At 39.5% G+C, this 13,039-nt stretch overlaps 1 protein-coding gene across 21 annotated transcripts in view; it reads right to left on the reverse strand.

Annotated features, from left to right (window-relative positions):
• LMO7 (LIM domain 7) overlaps positions 1-13,039 on the reverse strand; it is a 198,447-nt gene that overhangs the window by 38,575 nt on the left and 146,833 nt on the right. For 11 of the 21 annotated variants that reach the window (XM_086710178.1, XM_086710175.1, XM_086710134.1 and 8 more), the window contains 7 exons: positions 12,380-12,632; positions 11,757-12,041; positions 11,165-11,443; positions 10,688-10,891; positions 8,648-9,367; positions 7,662-7,691; positions 432-549 (listed from right to left, as the gene is read on the reverse strand). In XM_086710178.1, coding sequence (XP_086566304.1) covers positions 432-549; positions 7,662-7,691; positions 8,648-9,367; positions 10,688-10,891; positions 11,165-11,443; positions 11,757-12,041; positions 12,380-12,632 — 1,889 coding nt within the window. The remainder of the gene's footprint in view (positions 1-431; positions 550-7,661; positions 7,692-8,647; positions 9,368-10,687; positions 10,892-11,164; positions 11,444-11,756; positions 12,042-12,379; positions 12,633-13,039) is intronic. The other 10 variants (XM_086710212.1, XM_086710207.1, XM_086710236.1 and 7 more) reach the window with 6 other exon arrangements.

Consider the following 13,039-nt stretch of genomic DNA (forward strand, 5'->3'; position numbering starts at 1 on the left):
GCCCCCTTCATCTCTCCCTGCTAATGCCAAGACTGTTCTGGACCCCCTACTCTTCTGCTACCCCTAAACTTTGAGCTAAGTCTCTTCTCTTCACAAGCTTCAATAAGTCATACTCCAAATTCAACCAACCAAAGCAAGTTAACAAGTTAACCATGCTGTAAGGAAGCAGGTTCACATTTTTTAGAACTCATAGCGAATATGAGAAAATAAACCTCCTATTGTATTTTTCACAGTGACCTTTAAAATAGGCGACAGTAATAGGTCAAAAAGGTAAAATCTTTTACAGGAAGTCGATCACATTTTCTATAGAACTGAATTCTTATCAAGGAAAATCATTTCAAGTATACTGATTTTCATTTAAGAGAAGCAAGGAAGAGTCAAATAAATACATTCTCCCAGTCTTCCCATCTCCCAGTATAAAACGTACTCACATCTTGCCATTTCTGATCTTGTTCTTTTAATTGTGATTTTATTTTCTGCATCTCCTCGTAACGCAGCTGACGCAAGTTCTGAACATCGTCTGCGCTGACATCACTCATGGACTTGCTCCTATGACAAAAATACCCATGGTAACCAAGGTTCACATGACCGGATTAGGGTTAAAACTGGAAGGTTGGGCTTTTATTTGGAAATTCCATCTAAATTTCTGCTGTACGACCTAGACGTTTTACTGATAATATCACAGAAATAGCACTACAGAGATAAATGGGTGTTTTTCCAAAACGAGAAACAAGAGCCTAACACTCAAGTGTGAATTCTTTTACAAAATGGCTAAATGAACCCTGCATGAGTCTAAAAAATAATCCAATGTTCATATTTGGAGTTGCCTGTGCATAAAGGGATTACTTTAGAAAGAAATATTTACTACACTCATCTGTAATTTTCTATCTTCCCCAAAGATAATCTTTTAAGGTTTGGCTGCCTTTTCTGGGCACTTATTAAATAATTTAATGATTACCTGATATTTTCTCCTCAAGTTCAATACCTTGAATAAATGTGTTGCTTCTTCTCAAGGATTCTCTAAGATCCACCCTACCACTGCCCTGAACTTGTTCTCAAAGCACCACAGGTAATTTCTAACAGCCAATTATAATAGAATGACTTCTATAGCCCTGTGTTTTATTTTGGTAGATTTCAGGTCTCTCAATATGGATTCCTGCCATGGGTATGTACTGTGGATTAGCTCTCAGTTCACTCTAGATTGGAAACAATGAACAGAGTGGGGTGTTAAACACAGGCATATATGTGTGCTGTCTACACGCACACAGAATGGATGGTAAATTACACTGGAAAGTGGGGTAGTGAGAGGAGTCCAGTATGAATATTGGAGGAATCAAAGACAGAAGACAGAGCTTTTGAAGGTGGGGTATTCAAAATGTGCTTTCCCACAGATCTTTCATAATGCATTTTGGATTTTATTTCATTAAAACAGACTCTACTTTTAGTTATTTAAGTAACTCCACATCCTCTTGGGCCTTTAAACTTTGCCTTCCCCAAGATTTTGTTATCACCACATTTCTTTTATAACATACTTGCCCTTAGTTAGCTCAGGAATTCAACTAGTTTCTATGCAAATGACTCCCAATCCACAGCCCAGGGCCAGATCCTCCCTTTACTCAATTCCAATTACTTGTTGAATAAGTTACCTACATGGATATCCCCTAGGCACCTCAATTGTAAAAGGACCAATTGAAATAATATCCAGGAAGGATTTTGTAAACTATAACTCACTAAACACATGGTTATTGTTGGTGTAGCCAAACTGAATCTTGTCCCCAAACCTGCTTTTCTGCTTGTGGCTGTTAATGGTGTAACCTGCTTCCAATCATCCACATTTGAAACCTAAGAACTATTTTTCACCTTTGCCTCTCCCTTCTCCCTACTTTCAATTAGTTATCAAGTCCTCTTATTCAGTGTCTTTTTCTTTCCACTTCTATTGCCAACACCCTAGATCAGAACACAGCCAGCTCTTAGCTAGACTTTTAAAGTAGCTTAAATTATCACCCAGCCTCCAGATCCAGCGAGTCTTTCTTTAACTGTTCCAACATGAAAGCCCTTCACCAGTATATATGCCTTTTTTAAATGCCACTCATTCCTCAAGATCCCTGATACACTCCATTTTGGATGGGTGTAAGCAACTTCCTATTCATTCTCCACTTGAACGTCTAACAGACAACTCAAACTTGACTTGTAACAGACCAAAACCATGATTATTCACCCCACAATCGACTCATCGGTAAAATTCAACTCCATCCTCCAGATTTTAGGCCAAAATTCTTTCAGTCATCCCAGATTCCTCTCTTTCTCTAATACATCATAACTGATTCCATCATTAAATCCTGTCTACTTTCTAAATATAATGAGGATACAACCACTTCTCACCACCTCCACCATTACCACCCTGATCCAAGCCATTATATCTCCCACCTGGATTATTACAATAATCAATCTTCCTGTTTCTACACCTTCCTGCCCAAATAGCACATGCTCAATACCACAGCCAGAGGGATGTTCTCAAAATTACACTCAGATCATGACATCCATGTACACTGCACCCATCTGTTTCTTTCCACCTCACACGAGTTAAAAGCAGATTGTTCTAAGATCTAGGACATTGCCTGGATTTTGCCCACCTCTCTGTGCTCATCTCCCACCGTGTTCCCCTTCATTCACCTTGCTCCAGCCAACTGGTTTCCTTGCTCAACCTCTTGCTTTTCTACTTGCTCTTCAACCTACCCAGAAAGCTCTTCAACCAACCATATGGCTTACCTCTCACTTCCAGTCATCTGTTTGAATGTTACCTCAGCATTTCCCTCCCTAACCACCCTATAAAAAAGAGCAAATGCCCCTCTCCCTTGGTCACCTTATCCCTCACCATTTCTCCTCATAGTATTTCTCCGTATAGCATTTACTGTCATTTGAAAAGTTTATTTACAAATCACCTGCCTCATCATGTAAGATTATAAAGCAGGGATTTAGTCTGTCAGCTTCTATATCACCTACACCAAGCAGAGTGCCCAGCCCATGGTAGGTGCTCATATATGTGTTATTCTACAGAATATTCTACCACTTTGGTAATGATTCCTACCTCTTCCATGCTAAAACTGGCCTGTCCCTTCTCTCTACTTCTCTAGTGCTTTAGCTATACCTTCCTCCTGGCATTAACTAACTCAGCATTATAGTGCGTATGGGTGTGTGTGTGTGTGTGTGTGTGTGTGTGTGTGTGAGCGCGCGCGCGCGCTTAGCTTATCTCCCTCATGAGTCCACATGTTATTTGGGGAAAAACACATTGATGTATAACAAGGCACACAGGATACACGCATTAACATCGATGGCAAGAATGAGGAAAGTTTTATCATATTTAATCAAGCAAAAAATAAACTCGAAATGTTTCTTATGTGTATAACAAATTAAGATCCCTCCCCAAAGTTTTATAAAGAAAACATTGTAGGATCTACTAAAGAGTATTAAGGAATTACATACAGAATACATATATAATTATATATATTGCATCTTTAAAAATATATACCTAACTAGGTATGACTAAATATAAACCAGATTTATGTGAATTTGAAAGTATGAATTAAGTTATAACTGCAAAGAATAAGACTTTTTGTGCTAATACTTTAAAAGACTCACTAAAAGGAGGCAAGAAAAAAATTTTCAGGACCAAGGCATGAGAGGAATCTGGATACCCAACACATAAGGTTATGTATGTTCCAAAAGAAACATGGATATGCTAATACTTTAATAATCTTCCAGTGGGAGGGAAGGCTGGATGGTCTCAGCTGGCCCAGAAATGGCCATGTACATTCTTTGAGCTTTCATCCTCCTGCACTATAAAACCTTAACAGGTATCTTTTCAGAAAACACGTTCACCATGAGCAGATGCTACATCGTCCTCCTGGGAGCTAAGAACACAGAGCCTGGCACCCAGGAGGCCTCCAGTATGAACCAAGTGAGCCAAACAGAGTAGAGGAGACTAATCCCTCCGTAAGGCAGAAATGGGAGTTCCCTTTGTTCCCTAGGATGTCAAGTTACCTAAATAAAGCCTGAGCGCATTCCATGCAGGCTGAACCAAGCACTGGAGACTGCGGTGAGGGTTCCAGGCCTGGAAGTGGCACCAATTTTCACCCTAACCTAACATCACTTAGTTTCTCTGAGCCTCAGGTCCTCATTACTTAAGCCAGAATGGGATTATTATGAGAAAAGGGGAAGGTTATACTGATCGTATTTTAAAAACCATCAGGTGCTACACACCAATGATCCTTATTAAGGCAAACATGGCTGCATGGGATCTCTTGAAAACTAACTCCCCAAACAGCTTCAGACTAGAGAGGTCACCCCAGGCCACACTGATAAAATCTAGAACTTTTTGAGTACAGAAGTCTTTCAACCAGATCATGAAGAATTCTTTCCTTCCTTATCAGAGTTAACAGCATAATATTAAACTTCAGAGGGCTTACTATGTGCCAGCAACACTGGCAAGTGGTCTGCATGGATTACCTTATTAAATGATGTCCTAGTCTGGTTCTACCACTCACTAGCTGTATGTATGTCCTCAGGAAAGCTACAATAGCTGTGTCTCTTCATGTCTCTACAATGCATCTAATACCAACCTCTTTACCTCATAGAATTGAGATTAAGGACCAGAGATAGTCTAAGAAGTAATATCTAAGAAGCAAGGGATCAAAAAGGACTAACATGTAGCAAAATTTACTAAATATAAAATCACTGATTGCCTTAAACAGCAAGTAGAAATTCCATGATAATAAGTTTGGGGTCCCCGGAGTCCTGAACTTTCAAGGAAAGAGAGGAATACACTTACTTATGCACTTTTAAATATATTCCCATTAGGTGCTGTAGGAATTCTCTGAAGCATAATCAGTACTAAAACCTGGATAATAGGCTTTAGAACGGCCACAAACTAGAATGATAACATAAGAAACCTTTCATTTTTAGGTTGATAGTCTAAATCAGGGTTTCCCTATAGCAGCACTATTGATATTTTGGGCTAGAGAATTATTTACTGTAAGAGGCTATCCTGCATCTGGCAGGACAATTTAGCAGGATCCCAGGATATAAAAGCACTAGGTGCTGGTGGCAAACCTCCAGCCCCAACCCATCCGATGTAACTCATCAGAAACGTCTGCAGACACTGCTGAACGTCCCCTAGGGACAAAATCCCCAGAAACTTGCATCAACTTTATTGTCCTTTCCTTTTTGTTTTCTTAGGTGTCCTTACAGTTCTATAGAATCTTTTGGCCAAAACCCATAGGTGAAATATGTATCTCTTAGTTGCCTTTGATTACAACTTCACCTTGAATCAGTTTTCATTTCCTGTTGATCCTGGCAGAAGATTTAATGGCTCAGTCATATTACAAATTATAGCTATATACCCTTACAATAACTTTGTCATTAACAGCTTTGACCAAGAGGGATCATAACCATGTTTTCAAATGTCATGGAACCATACAGACAAATCCATGCGACACAGAAGCACACGTGAGGAAATGACCGCCACATATAAAGCATCAGAGTAAAAATAAAGTGACAGATGTTAAGCGCCAAATAAAAGCAAGCCAAAAGTGAACACTCTAAGACTTCAAAAGGGAATGTACATGTCTCTTTCACCTGGTCCTTACCAAAAGGAAAGCATTCATGCTACAGGCAGGCATTTTTCAATCACAGGATGGTGAGCAATAATGATTTTCCAGGTAAGTATTCTAAGTTCAACCACATACATGTCGTCCAAGAAATATCATGAAGAAATATCCCTAGTTTCCTGTGGATAAACATTTACAAACATGTTTATCCACAGGAAACAAGTTCTAGATTAAATGCCTATACTCAATCCAATTTTTTCTTTTCATCGCAGCAAATCAGTTTAAGGAAATTATTGGTAACCGATAGAACACGGGGGGAAAAAATCCCATGTAAAAGATTTTGATTACAAGTGGTATAAAGCACACTCTAGTTTTCTGAAGACATATTCACATTACTTTCATCAATCTCAATTTACAGACAATCTTGCTTTATTTGTGTTAACCTTGGCGCTAAACTGTAAGAAGAACAGGCTTTTAAAACAAATACTGTACCACACAAGCAACAATCTTGAAATAGTCTACAGAAGGTATTTGCTGCTGCTAGCTAGCTCTAGACCAGAAAAATCCTTAGCTTTCTAAACTTGGTATTTGGGTTTCATTTCTCTTTTCTTAACCCAGTCATACAGGGTATCCCTAAGGAGGAACATGTACAGTCATTGAAATGGCTGCACATGTTTATATTCGTATCAAGTTCTTATACTCAGAAAAACAAACTGTTTAGATTATAAAGCCTTATTAGCAATGAAAATTCTGAAAGTTTTCATTCAAAATGCTTGAAGCTGCAGAGATTTTTTATCAGTTAAAACAGCTTTCCCATGGTGAATTGAGATTAGCAGATGCTTAAGCTTCATGCTGACAATTGCCTTGTTCACCCTCACCAGTGAGAAAGCTTAAAGCACTTGAGGAGCTGGATAGGGAATAATGTGCCTTTGCATGGCCCATTGAAAGCATGCTGGGAGCCTGATTTTTAAAATCAGTGGCTGAGAAGTACTTGCAATTAGTTGCCCGGGGCTCAATTACACTTTTGACACCTAGAATGGTTATATTGCTTTAAATAGTAATTTTAGCAAGTTCCAAAATTCCTACACTCTAAAAATTATCCAATGCTATCAAAACTGGAGATTTTTAGAGATGACATAAATCCCAGTAGGGGAATATACTTAGTTACTAAGGCTTAGGCAGATTAAAATATTTGACATACTTAAATTTTCTTCTTGTTGGAAAAAACTATTAGCAGTTAGATTCACAAAATTACTGCAAGTCTGATGGAAAATACTGAGATGCAGCCACCTGGTTATCCTGCCCTGAGCACAAATGATTCTCCAGTGTGCAGTAAAAGTATGGCAACATTTGCTCTTAACTCTCCATTACTCCAGAAAAGGAAAACATTTCCAGAAGAGTTTAAAAGATTTTAATTTTTGCAGATTTGGAAAGCTGATTTGGCGCTGTAACATAGCCATATTATAACTTTTTACCCTAATCAGGAATCATGAAAATACTTCCAAATTCTACTAAGGGAATATTAATGTCATTCACCACCCTGACTAATGAACCTCTCCATAAGCTAGGAGTGTATAGATAATACCACCTGTATGAATTCCAACTTCAAGGTAAATGCTAATATTCCTTTCCATCATAGATTTTTCTAAAACACCTTTATTAGGGCTTCAACATCCAGCAGTGAGAATTTTGGTCTATATGGCAATCAAATACCAAACCAAATATATCTAATCTTAGGCAAGTAATTGTGTTACCTTTAATCAACCCCTTAAATTTAAAAAAAAAAACAACAAAAAAACTTGGATTTTAAACTTCTAATAAACACAAAACCTACTGCAGTCATATAGCACTTCATGCACTGCACACTTGGATACAGAATTATCATCATTAAGCTGTAAAATTAAGAAAAAAATTCCCCCATTTTAAAAAGTTACATGCACAGCACACAGCATCCGCATTTAGTGACATGCCAGGACAGAAGTGCGACGACATGTTATACAAAGGACAAACAATATGCAAAGATTTTTTTCTTTTACGGTAAACTAAAAAACTTACCCATTCTCACCATAAATCTTTTGAAAGAGTCTAAGAAATCAGAAAACCAAAAATTAAAAGTCATTTTTCGGTTATGTTAGTTTCTAAATGTTCAATAACTTTAAGATTCTAACCTGAGATGGACAAAACTCAAAAAGTTTTATCACATTTTAATGTCTCAAATTCTAATTGATCTCATATCTCAAGGAATCAAATTAAGCAAGATAAACAGTCTCCTAATTTACCTTGAACCAACAAATCCATAACAGAAAACTTCCTGTTGTCAAGAATAAAATGTTGCATTTGGATCTCGTGATTTTAATCAGCCTTACATTTGTCCATCCCAAAGTTGAACAAGTTGAACATCAAAATGGCAAGTTGCATAACACATAAATGCAGACACATTATGGCCATAATTACATACATGTAAAATTTAGCAGACAGCAAATAACATTCATGCATTTAATAAAGTCTGCACTCAATTTTAAACTAGAAATTTAAAAAGTCACATATTGACAATCCAAGGAACCTAGGTCAAAAACAAAAATTATAATCAAGTTAAATGAAATTTGCAATGCCATATTTCAAGGGACATGGTTACACAGAAATCATACATTCCAAATTATGAGAAACACAGAAAACTAAACTACAACCAGACTGTTTCAGAAATGCCTGGACATGAGACTATAAAGTCTGTAAATGTAACATTTCCATGAAACATCATGTTGCAAATAGTACCATAGTCTTCCTTAAGGCCAAAGGCAAGGCTTATGTACACACCTTTTTTAAACAGGCCTCAGCTAGCTGATTTAGAGATGTGCAAATATGGAATTGCACTTTTTCCATGAAATCACTACAGGTTCCTCAAAACAACACAACTTTTTGCAGGATGCTTCAAAATGGCTTGTGACATGCACAGTTGGGCAACACAATGCCACTTTCTCACACAGAAAAGTTATACAAGACCATCCATTACAAGCCACATCCTTGCAGAAACACACTCTGACCTCTCGACCATGAGCCGTTTCTTGTGCCTAAGTCTGCTGGCCTCCCGGATGGCTTCCCACCTCTGCAGGTCTGCCTCACTGCAGGGGCCAGGGATGAAGCTGACGGGAGGCACGGTCGTCCCCAGCTGCCAGGACTGGATCTTGCGAGTCAACAGGTCATCTTTCTTCTGCCGGTAGGAAGGCACTAACACTCTACAGCTCTTTCTTTTTTCTTTGGATGGGCGTGTTCTTTCAAGTACACACAGAAACTTGGCTTGAATTTCTGGAGGAAGAGTCCAGGGTTCAGGGAAAGGAACTGGCTGGTATCTGTCTGGGGCCCCTGACAGAGGCACCTCTTTTTTCTGTGCTGGAAGTCGGCGAACAACCATATCATCTCTTTCTAGATCCGGAAGTACAAGTTCACCTTCTCTACACTGCAGAATTATATCTCGCTCGACAGGATCATCTTGCTCAGAAAACCTTCTAAGATCTTCGAAGGCCCGGAGAACATACGGATTTGCATGGAAAGCGCCAGTCTTTCTGACAAAGAAATCATCATTCTCTAAATCAGGGTCTAGGGTTGACATCTCGAGGTCATCTCTTTTATACCCTGGTGCAGAAAAGAGATTCTTTCTGCGTGTTATGAGCCTGGGGCCGGCAGTGGGATCAATTTTGGTATTTGTTTCAGAACACAAGATGTCATCAGAATATGTTTGGAGGGCCTGAAGTAATAAAAACTGACTGAAGCACAGAAAAGAAAAAGGAAGGGAGAATCTTATTAAGCTCAGGTAGAACAGGTAATTAGGCAGCAGACCAACTAGTCAGTTACCATGGGTGAAATATGTCATGGAGTCACAGGAGGGATTCTTGCTTGGGAGAAAGACTAGCCTTTAATGCCATCACCCGTGACTTTCTTGGATACCATTTAAATAAGCAAATGCAGCGTGCGCTTCTCAAGAAAGGTGGGTGCTGTCCAGGCCAACTGATGGGGCTAAAACGTAGACAGCACACACCTCCCTGATGAATACGTACTTGCTTTTACCCTGCCCATATTCTGCCACCCACAGTGATATAGCCCCCATCCCAGCGAAGCAGCGATCTTGCAGATTTTGAAGAGTCGGTCATTAAGCACTTTATGCAATAGGCACAGGTAGTCAGCAGAATTAAAAAAATAAAATGCTGTGAAGCATTCAAAAAGACCCCAATGGGGGCACCTCGGTGGCTCAGTCGGTTAGATGTCCGACTATAGATTTCGGCTCAGGTCATGGTCTCATGGTTCGTGCGGTCGAGCCCAGAGTCAGGCTGCACACTGACAGCGTGGACCCTGCTTGGGATTCTCTCTCTCTTTCCCTCTCTTTCTGACTCTCCCCTGCTCATGCATGCACAGCTCCCTCTCTTTCTCAAAATAAATAAATAAACTTAAAAAAAAAAATCTTTTCTCTGCATTTCCCCACTAGACTTGTGCGCCCTGGTGTCTATCTAAAAGTTATTTTCTGGAGCGCCTGGGTGGCTCAGTCGGTTAAGCGTCTGACTTTGGCTCAGGTCATGATCTCACAGTCTGAGTTTGAGCCCCGCGTCAGGCTCTGTGCTGACAGCTCAGAGCCTGGAGCCTATTTCAGATTCTGTTTCTCCCTCTCTCTTTCTGCCCCTCCCCTGTTTGTGCTCTGTCTCTCTCTGTCTCTCAAAAATAAACATTCAAAGAAAATTTTTAAATAAAAACTTTTTTAAAAAAGTTATTTCCTTTCTCCACATCTCCGTACATAACAAAACCACAGAATTAGGTCAACTTTCACAAAAGCTTTTTAGAAATAATTTTCCAAAAGCACAGACTATGCCACATGTACTATCTTGTACATTACTGTGAAGAATATTTAATTCCATAGACTTCCAAGCTCATATGTTCCCACAGAAAGCAATACGTTATACATTATGCTTTTATGCTAAATGTTATAAGGTTTCATGACCCAGCGCATCATGGTCAGAGATTCAAGTAGCAGCAGAAACTGGCACAGATGTCCCAGGCCAGACTCAAAGCAGGCAGGCTCATGCACACAGGTACACCTGGGCTCGTCCGCGGCACCACTGGCTTTCCTGGCTGCATGGGTGTCCCAGGAGTTCTTGGCCCCTCTGGTAGCCAGTTCCAGCAAGAGTGAACGTCTTTGGCAGTTGCTGTCTAGCCTACGCTTTGCTTTTTGGATTCTACTAAAAATGGAGGAGCTTCTGTGAGAGCCTGAATCCTCATCCTCAGAATCTGAATTCCTCCTACTGTAGAGTGATACAGAGAAAGGAGGGAGGAAAGGAGAAAGAGTTGGAGAAAACTAGAACTACTGAAAATACTGCCGTGCAGAAGGCTTTTTAAGATCCAGATCCTAAGGTTTAAACTTAAACAGCATTTTTTTTTTCAGTGATAGAGGTTCTATAGGTATTAAAGGGAAAAGGAACCTTTCTCTTTCCCTCTTGTAGAAAGCACACACGGAACACACCCAGCCAGGGTGCCGAATGAACATTAGAACAACAGAAACATGCACAGAGACAAACCTGAATCCCTGAAATTCTTTATACCATGGTTTGTAAGTTTCTCTTTTTATTCTTTTCCAGTTCACATCTTCTGGGATCCAACATTTGGGAAGAAACTGATCAAAAGCATGCCCTGGGTTTGGCATGATTGGACTTAGCTTTCGCACATAAAGATCATCCTTTACGGTGTTGGGTGTACTTGTCTTTGCTTCTTTCTCTTCCAAGTAACAAGAGGAGTTTGAAGTTTCTTGTACTGTTGGCCAATTCTCCACATTGGTACCCCAAGTTCTCCTCTCATTACTGTTCAAAACATCCAACCAGTTAAGATACTGAATGAGCAGTTTGTGACACAGAACACAAAAGGCATGCTTTCTGGCTCACAAAGTTTCTATCACTGAATGAGACAAATTAGTTGCCACTCTATCATGACAGCTCCTAGAACAAAGTTAAGGCATGATAACAGCATCTCATTTTAATCAGAGGACAGCATGATATGCAAGGGCCAAAGATAATTATAAGATGTGTTAAAAAGAGATAAAATTGCAAACAATCTGGGGTGTTATATATTAAAATCAACATAACAGACATTCTGATCTAAGAGAATTTTTCTGACCTCGTCAACTCGTACAGCCCAGTGGCTAATGGGTCAGCAGGAGAAAACCTTTGCGAATAAGAGCTAGGAGAGGTGGTTTTCGAGATGAAATACTCAGGCCTCTTTTTCACTTGGAATCTACGGTTGGCTAAGTCATCCAAAACTACATCAGGCAACCTTCGTTCATCCTCGGAGTCCGAACCACTTTCAGAACTGTATACCTCCTTCTGACAGGAAGCTGCATTGGAAAAATCCCACTCTGCTTTGCTAATTTGATGGGAAATTAAAGGATTCTCTGTGTGTCCACTGAGATCAATCAAACAGGGAAAAAATGGAAGAAAACAACAGCTCACAGTGAAAAGCAGAAGTCATCCAATATGCTGAAAGATGTCAATAAGCTAAAGGCATGTATCTAAAAAAAGAACCAACACACCATAGGCTGACATCCTAAAAGGGAAGAAACACCTTCAGGATATGCACGACTAAAGATAATAGTAAGAAAAAAAAATGCATTTTCATTAGTGAAATTTTTGGGCTATGAAATACATTTTAAGAACTATTCCTTTTCCCACATTTAAATATCCCTGCAAATTCACAAAGTGCACTGAATTTTAAAACTCCACCATCAGCTCACATCCCAGTACCTTGGAAATGTTCCATCCGCTTCTGTATAGACCGGGCTTGCCCAACTTCTTCTGTTATCCTCGTATTTGTCCGGCTTTTTCTTCCTCAACGGCGCTGGCACATAGGATGGCTGTCTACTTTTGTTGGGTAAAAAACGATTGAATGGTAAAGCAGATTTTGGTTCAATAGCTGAAATCCTTCGATAGGACATATCGTCTTTATTATAATCCTGCATCTTGGATGGAAATTCAGAATCTGTGTCGCTTTCGCAACCTATAAAAAAAGCACGAGAATTTGCTTTACTCTCCAGATCATTTGTCTAACTGAACCCACACAGCATGCCTGCTTTCTCTTTCCCTTGGAAACCCAGGGCTCTTCTGCTAACTCTGGGGAATATTTTTAGAAATTTGTCATGAAGTTGTGATAAGATCCATTAGGAGGAACTTGCTTTGCATACTGGAGGCACATGCGCTACATTCTTTCACTGTTGAACATTCTAAACGGAAAATGTCCCCATTAACCACTGAACTTCTTTTCTTCCCAATCCTCCTTGACCCTGTGACTGTACATAAAATTTATTGATGGAATACATATGAGTAAAATATAGCAATTGAGTCAAAGACACCGAAAACTAGATCAAAGAGTCATTCAAGGAAAAGTCTGTAATTTAAAATAAAGCA

This window comes from Puma concolor, chromosome A1 (assembly GCF_028749965.1).
Source record: "Puma concolor isolate L17-30 chromosome A1, mPumCon1.1.hap2, whole genome shotgun sequence".
Taxonomy (NCBI): Eukaryota; Metazoa; Chordata; class Mammalia; order Carnivora; family Felidae; genus Puma; species Puma concolor.